General features: G+C 52.4%; 1 protein-coding gene and 1 long non-coding RNA gene across 3 annotated transcripts in view; one reads left to right on the top strand and one right to left on the bottom strand.

Moving 5' to 3' along the window:
- Positions 1–3372, top strand: part of LOC114008559 (uncharacterized) — a 6308-nt gene extending 2936 nt beyond the window's left edge. Inside the window, exons 3-4 of the long non-coding RNA XR_003550078.1 lie at positions 1778–1816; positions 1932–3372. This is a non-coding gene — a long non-coding RNA (uncharacterized LOC114008559). The remainder of the gene's footprint in view (positions 1–1777; positions 1817–1931) is intronic.
- A 115-nt stretch (positions 3373–3487) lies between these two features.
- LOC102476620 (ATP-dependent RNA helicase DDX19A) overlaps positions 3488–7655 on the bottom strand; it is a 26242-nt gene continuing 22074 nt past the window's right edge. For both annotated transcript variants that reach the window (XM_006152652.3, XM_006152653.3), the window contains 4 exons: positions 7391–7628; positions 4831–4993; positions 4160–4351; positions 3488–3759 (listed from right to left, as the gene is read on the bottom strand). In XM_006152652.3, coding sequence (XP_006152714.1) covers positions 3698–3759; positions 4160–4351; positions 4831–4993; positions 7391–7628 — 655 coding nt within the window. In that variant the 3' untranslated portion in view covers positions 3488–3697. The remainder of the gene's footprint in view (positions 3760–4159; positions 4352–4830; positions 4994–7390; positions 7629–7655) is intronic.

The following is a 7655-nucleotide window of genomic DNA, read 5'->3' as shown; positions in this document are numbered from 1 at the left end:
TGGTCGCTCCGCAACCCCTTCTCCTCCATTCTCCTCTCAGGATCTTGGGCACGCACACACACGCGCCCTGAGTGAGTTTAAGCCACTGGGTCCGGACGCGAACCGCAGTCGACTACGTAGGAGTCCAGCGACATAGCCATTACGCTAACTGCTGGTCCCTGGAGGTTTGCTTTCTAACTACCCCCCCACCCCACCCCCATCGCTCTCTGGTCAAATTTAAATGAATGAATGTAAGTTTTTTGTTTTTTTTTTAAGTTTTGGGGGCTAGCAGGTGGTGTGGTGTGGTGGTGAAGAGCGTTGGACTCCCACATGGTCAACCATAGTTTGAATCCTGGACCTGGTGGCTTACTTTCTCTATACCTTTCTCTTGTTCTCACTATTGCTCTTCACTCTGTCCCTCTCTGGTCAAATTTAAATAAAGTTAAATAAAAAAATAATTCTTAAAAAAAAAAAAAAGTTGGGGGCCAGCTGTGCCTGGTGGTTAAGATGGCTGGATCTCACATGGCTGACAGCGTAGTTCAAGTACCAGGCCCAGTGACTTGAGGACCATGCTGGGCGTGTGTGGCAGTGCACTCAAAATTCAGACGGGAGGGCACAGATGGAGAAGGGACTGCAGTGTGACCATGCCCCATGGGGTGCCTTATTGTTCTTCCCCGCCAGCATAGTGACCTCAAGTGCCCTCTGGCAAAAAGAAAAAAAAAAAGTTTGTGGGCCAGCCCGCAATAATGGTTACCTGAGCTGACTCCTCACGGCAGCCACGGTTCAAACCCTGGCCCAGGTGGCTTTCACATTAGGTGCATATGCATGCATGGCCCAGATCCTGACGCGATGGAATGACGGAGAAGGGACTGCAGCCTGCCTACACCATGCTGGGGACACGTTCTCCCTGTTTCTCTGGCAAGAACATACACTCTTTGGCAACTAAAACCATAAATCTAGGGCTACCAGGCGGCATGGTGGGTAAGGAGTTGTACTCCCACAAGGCCGACCCTGGTCTGAGTCCTGGACCTGGAGGCTTGCTTTCTTACTTTCTCTCTGGAGAGCACGTGTCCTACGGCAAATTAAAAGGTAATAACAAATAAGATGAAATGATTCTTAAAAGAAGAATGTGTAGAGCCAAACTATAACATGTACTGCTAAAGACACCGTCTAACTGCACGATTCTATGACGGTAGCTAGAAATGGCTAAACCCACTGAGGACTACTGTCCGAGAATGAAATCAGTGGGGCAGGGTTGGCAACTCCCCAACACAGAAAACACACATAGCCAATAAGCTGAAAACTTGCCAAGCCTTACTAAATAAATAAATAAATAAATAAAATGACCTAATTTGGGGGCCAGCAGGCAATGTGGTTAATGGCACTGGACTCCCTGATGGCAGACTACAGTTCGAGTCTTAGATCTGGAGGTTGCTTTCCCACTTTCTCTCACTCTCACTGTCCTTCTCTGGTCAAACTAAATAAAGTTAAATAAGATAATTCTAAGGGACCAGCAGTTGGCATAATGGCCATGTCGCTGGACTCCTATTTAGTAAACCACGGTTTCAGTTCCAGACCAGGTGCCTTTAACTCACACCAGGCGTGTGCGCACGCTCATGTGTGTGTGTGTGTGTGTGTGTGCCTAAGATCCCGAGATAATAGAGAGGGGACTGTGGTGTGGCCATCCCCCTTGGGGGATGATTTCTCACTGTCTGTTTCTGTCTTTCTGGCCAGCGCGTGCGCCCTGTAACAAAAGCTTCTCCCCCCAAAAAACCCTAATCTGTTTCCATCCTCACAGGCAGTTTTCAAAACGGACCTACCCAGCACGGACAAGGAGGTAAGATGACGGGTGTTACTGTTACTCGCAAGAACGTAAACCAGTAAAAAAAAACTCTTTGGCGGGCTCAGTTGTCAAGGTTTAAAACTTTAAACTACCCCGACCTGGCTTCCAGGAACGCTTCCTCGCTGGCTCTCGCTGGCGCTGAGTGCGACCTGCGGCCCAGGGGTACCAGCACCATGTGGGCAAGTTCCACGTGTCCATCACTGGAGGGACTGCAGGACACGCTGGGACTGCCAAAGGCTGGAATGAGGGCCACTCTCCAGTGGGAGGAAGCCTGTGTGTGGACGTGTCAACAGAGCCAAGGTACACGGTGACACGGCAGGTGGCGCAAGAGTGTGACCGGAACAGAAGAGAGACAGGCGCGTGCTGAGGGCACGGGGGTGTTCAACTCGCTAACAGTGGCAGGGTGGGGGGCAGGCAAGCATTTCCACTTCATGTGTCCACACAGGATTTTTAATGAGCGTGGATTAGTCCAGGAAGCAGAAAAATACAAACCAGTCATGATTAAAGTGTTCCTCGTAATTCCTTTAAAATTTCCCAGCACAATGGATGACGAAGCTATCATTTCTCTGTCCTTATTCATATAACGTATGAACCGGAGTAACCCAGCGTCCACTATCACGACCGGCCAGCAGAGTCTGAGTTTTGACTTGATTGTAACTTCCTTTCCAAACTGCTGCTCGGCCCAGGCATGGCGGGACGCCCCAGGGGTAAGAACCAGCTGCCTCTGCCAGGCAGATCAGAAGACCGCGGGGTATGAACAGATGAAGCAGCTGCAAGAAGTGGAGGGTGAGCCCAGACTCGCAAGGACTGCTCTACCCTTCCCAGAACAATCTTTCTCAAAGGCCAGAGGTCACTGACTTCCATGTGTCCGAAATTTACCAAAGTAGCCGAGGCTCACCAGGGCCAAGGAACCCAGTACGGGACTGGAGTGCCTTTGGATCTGAGAAGGAAGATGGCCCCGAGGGAAGGAGGCATGGTAATGAAGGACCAAAGAAGGGACGCAGTGGGGATGGCTTGCAGGCCACCGCTGCCATTCCTCCACCATGACGCCCATGCCCGTGTCCTGCCCTGCACAGCCTCGACCTCTAGCATTTCTCTAGGGGCTGGACACTGGGCCCAATACCCCTCACCAGAAGATAGGCTGGGGGTCCTGGGCCAGCGCTGAGTGACAGTGAGCAGATCACCAGGAAAGTGGGGGCAATTGTGTCTTTAAAAAGAGTGGGGGCTGGCAGGTGGCATAGCGGTGTCACTAGACTCCCACATGGCCAACTGTGGTTCAAGACTCAGAACCTATGCTTTGAAACTCACGCTGGGCGCAAGTGCGTGCCCAAGATCTTGGGAGAAGGGACTGTGGGGTGGTCATCCCCGCGGGGGGTGATTTCTCACTTTTCCTCAATGTCCCTGTCTCTCTCTGGTGAACACACATGCCCTAAAGCAAAAACCTCTATATAAAAAAAGAGGGGGCAAAAGGACCCCCCCCCTAAGTCTCTACTCAGTCACTCCCACACTGGCGGGGCCGGCCCCACGCCCACGCCAAAACAGGCAGGGGCTGCATGGGAGCTCCGAGGCAAACGGTTAGCCAGAGCATCTGGATTAGCATAATCGCGGGGACGCTGGCCAAAACCAGACGGGATTCCCCAAAGTAAATTTCTGTGTATTCACGCCTAATCTTCCAAAGTTGTGTAAACGTTTTCTACCATCCCCCATCATTTGCACGGATTTTTGTGAAGTCCAACGTAATTGAGAATGAGGTAGGTAGCTTCTCTGTCCTCGCCCGCCGTCTCTGGTGACCGTCGAGGCCTGTGCCGGGGTGAGAGCACTTGTCTCCGGGCAAGGGTGGCACTGAGGGCGGGCACCCGTGGCTGGCGCAGCTGCTCAGTTGGCTATTTTCTCAATCTCGTCCAAATCATCCGTGTCCAACCTTTCTATCTTCTTATCTGGGGGAAAGACGTGACGAGGATGGACATGGGTTGCCACAGAGACACAGCCAAGTCGCCTAGGGAAGGGACAGCCCAGCAGGGAGGGAGCCCAGCCCCTGGCCCTGCCTAGGAACATGTGTCTCTCTCTGGGTCCCCTGTGACCCTTCTGCTGACCCCAAGGGCTTCCAGGCGCGGGCAGGGGGCCGCAGGGACCCGGTCACAGAAGGCAACAGGGGCAGCCCCGAGCCCTGGAGCCAGGACGTGGGGAGACTGTCACCTCAGTCCCTGAGGCTACCTCTAGTGTGCTCCCTACAGACATCCCCGAGGCAGGGAAGGAGACGGGTGTGCACAGGGACAAAGGCCTCTCCTGGGACCCAGAACGCCCGCCCTCCCTGAGGCTGCACCCTCGGTGACTCACTGAAGTGCTCCTGGATCCTGTGCAGGATGCCCATGCTGTGCTTGCTGTCCACCATGTTGACCGCCAGGCCCCGCTTGCCGAAGCGCCCGGTGCGCCCGATGCGGTGCAGGTAGGTCTCGTTGTCCGGGTTCCCGTCTTTGTCCACGGGAAGGTCGAAGTTGATGACGACAGACACTTGCTCCACATCGATGCCTGGGCGAAGGGGAGTCGAGACAGACGCGGGTGACCGTGGAGGCCGGGCTCACTGACCCCCATCAGGGCTACTGACACCATCTCGGGATCAGGAGGAGAGCGTGGGACAGGCCGGCCCTAAGACAGTCAGGCTCCCGAGAGGGCACAGATGGGCCCGCAGCAGAAAGCTGAGGGGGAGCTTTGGCAGGTGCTGACAGAACGACAGACTCGGGCAGAAAGCCCTGTTAGACACGAGGATCTGGAAGGACACTGGTGGGGGCCCGGGAAGAGCAGGCTCTGTCCTCGCTGGCCAGAGGCCTGCACGCTGCCCTTCCCCCACCAGGACTGCCAGGTCTGCAGCAGTGCCCGTCTCCGAGGGAGACCCATGCGGGACTGTCACCAGCAACCCCTCTGACCTCCCCGAGGCCATCTGAGCTTCCCGGTTACACGGATCCTCATGGAGCCTGAGGCTGGCAGACCAGGACACGGTCCCTGCTCACCACGGGCACACACGTTGGTGGTCACCAGAACCTTCTCCTTGCCCTCTCGGAAGCGCTCAATCACCGCAGCCCTCTGCTCCACCATCATCTCGCCACTCAGCAGCGCCACCTGGTGGCCTTCCTTCGACAGCTCTGCTGCCAGCCAACTCGCTGTTTTGCGGGTCTGGGAAGGAGAAACAAAAGCACCTACAGAGACTTTTTTTGGGGGAGAGAGATGTTTGCTATAGGGTATGTGTGCTTACCAGAGAGACAGAAAACAAGAAATCACCCCACAGGAGGATGGCCACACTGCAATCCCTCCTCCATTCTCCTCTCAGGATTTTGGGTATGCATGCCCATGCACCTGGCGTGAGCTTTAAACCGCCGGATCCGGGACTTGAACTGTGGTCCATTATGTGGGAGTCCAGCGACATACGCATTACGCCATCTGCTGGTCCCAAGATACTCTTTTATTTATTTATTTTTTTAAGGAGAGGTATTTGCTACAGGGCACGCGCACTCACCAGACAGACAGAGAGAGACATAGAGACAGAAAGCGAGAAATCACCCCCCGGGGAGATGGTGACGCCACAATCCCTTCTCCTCCATTCTCCTCTCAGGATCTTGGGCACGCACACACACATGCCTGGCGTGAGTTTTAAGCCACCGGGTCCAGGACGAGAATCACAGTCGACTACGTGGGAGTCCAGTTACATAGCCATTATGCCAACTGCTGGTCCCCCTGAAATACTCTTTTTGATCTGGAAGACTTGTCTGAAACTTAGTATCTGAGGGTTACATTTCCTAAAACTGCCAACCTGATGCAGGACAAAATGAAGTCACAATGTCAACTGGTTAGCAGTCCTACATTTTTATTTTTTTTAAAAAGTAATTTCCTTTATTTTTATCATTATAGTTATTTTCAATTAGTAGTCCTACAAAAACATTTAAACTGAATATAGTTCCAACAGGAGAAAAAGATCAAATTTCCATGACTCCTAGCCTGGACACTGCACGATGCCCACTACAAACAACAAAAAGGGGAGCTATCCATTCTAGTGAGGCAGGCTCAGGACGCGGCAACTAAATTTAACAAGGGATCCCTGACTGGCTCTTGGGTTTAGTACATGACAAAAGCAAAAAGAAAAAAAAAAGTATATATATTTGCTATAGGGCGCGTGTGCTCGCCAGACAGAGACAGAGACAGAAAGTGAGAAATCACCACCCAGGGGGGACGGCCACGCCGCAATCCCTTCTCCTTCATTCTCCTCTCGGGATCTTGGGCATCCATGCACACGCGCCCAGTGTGAGTTTTAAGCCACCGGGTGTGGGACACAAACTGCAGTCGACTACATGGGAGTCCAACGACATAGACATTGCTCTAACTGCTGGTCCCTATATATATATATAAATATATATATATATATTTTTTTTTTGAGAGGTTTTTGCTACAGGGTGCGTGCAGTCACCAGAAAGAGAGAGAGACAGAAAGCAAGAAATCACCCCCCCCAGGGGGATGGTCATGCTGCAATCCCTTCTTCTCCACTCTCCTCTTGGGATCTTGGGCATGTATACACACATGCCTGGCATGAGTTTAAGCCACCGGGCCAGGGACTTGAACCACAGACAACTACACGGAAGTCCAGCGACATGGCCATTACGCCAACTGCTGGTTCCGTATAAGAACTTTTTTAGCACAAGCAGAAAAAGTGGGACCTAGGCTGGCTCTATAACCTAATGGTTAGGAGTCAAATCCCACATGACTGATACTGTTCAAATCACAGACTTGGGGGTCTGGAAAACATGCCAGACATGTACATGCCAGCCCCAAATCCTGCCATGGTGGGGTGTGGTCACACTAATCTCTTCTCCTTTAGTGCTCTACCCTGCTGGGATTTAAGGCAGGCACACACATGCACGCGGCTTGTTTTTCAAGCTGGTAGATCTGGGATTCAAACCTCATAGCCATCCATGTGAGATCTGGCTCCTCAACCACCAGGTCGTGGGGCCAGACCTATGATTAACCGACTTGTTAAATTTCTTATTTTCTTTGCAAATAGCAGCTGATTTTCTTGGGGTTTCCAACAACATATCAACTACATGTAAGATATAAAGTTCAGGACTGTTAGCATCCTCTGTGTTCGCCTACATAGCTCTAAGAATTGTACTATTCCTAAAGAAACAGTTGTACATCTTCATAAACCACTTCCTTTGCTTTATTTCTTCTTTTTTTGGAGAGGTTTTTGCTATAGGGCGTGTGTGCTCGCCAGAAAGACAGACAGAGACAGAAAGCAAGAAATCACCCCCTGGGGGGATGGCCATGCTGTAATCTCTTCTCCTCCATTCTCCTCTTGGGATCTTGGGTACGCATGGACATGCGCCCAGCGTGAGTTTAAGCCACCAGGTTCGGGACTTGAACCGCAGTCGACTACATGGGAGTCCAGCAACATAGCCATTATGCTAACTGCTGGTTCCAACCACTTCCTTTCTTGACGTACAGTGGGGACCAGGTCGTTCTCAGCCCTGGGTGGGAGCTGGCTGAAGGAGAGGCAGGGCCACCTGGCAGGCTGCTACTACTCACATGGCAGAAGATCATGGCTTGCGCGATGGTGATGGCTCCATACAGGTTACACAGGGCCTGGAACTTTTCGTCCCGGTTGTTGCACAGGACATAATACTGCTTGATGGTGTCCAGGGTCTCCTCCTCACGCTTCAGTTTGATGACATTGGGGTCTGGGACCACCTTCTGGGCAAACTTCCACACAGAGTCTTCGAAGGTGGCAGAGAACAGCAGCATCTGGCAGTTCCTGGGCAGCATCCTGTCAGGTAAGGCCAGGCATGTGGCG

Source organism: Tupaia chinensis, unplaced genomic scaffold (genome assembly GCF_000334495.1).
Source record: "Tupaia chinensis unplaced genomic scaffold, TupChi_1.0 Scaffold000355_1, whole genome shotgun sequence".
Classification (NCBI taxonomy): domain Eukaryota; kingdom Metazoa; phylum Chordata; class Mammalia; order Scandentia; family Tupaiidae; genus Tupaia; species Tupaia belangeri.
Note: the sequence above shows the minus strand (reverse complement) of the source record. Positions and strands in the feature narration are given on the sequence as shown.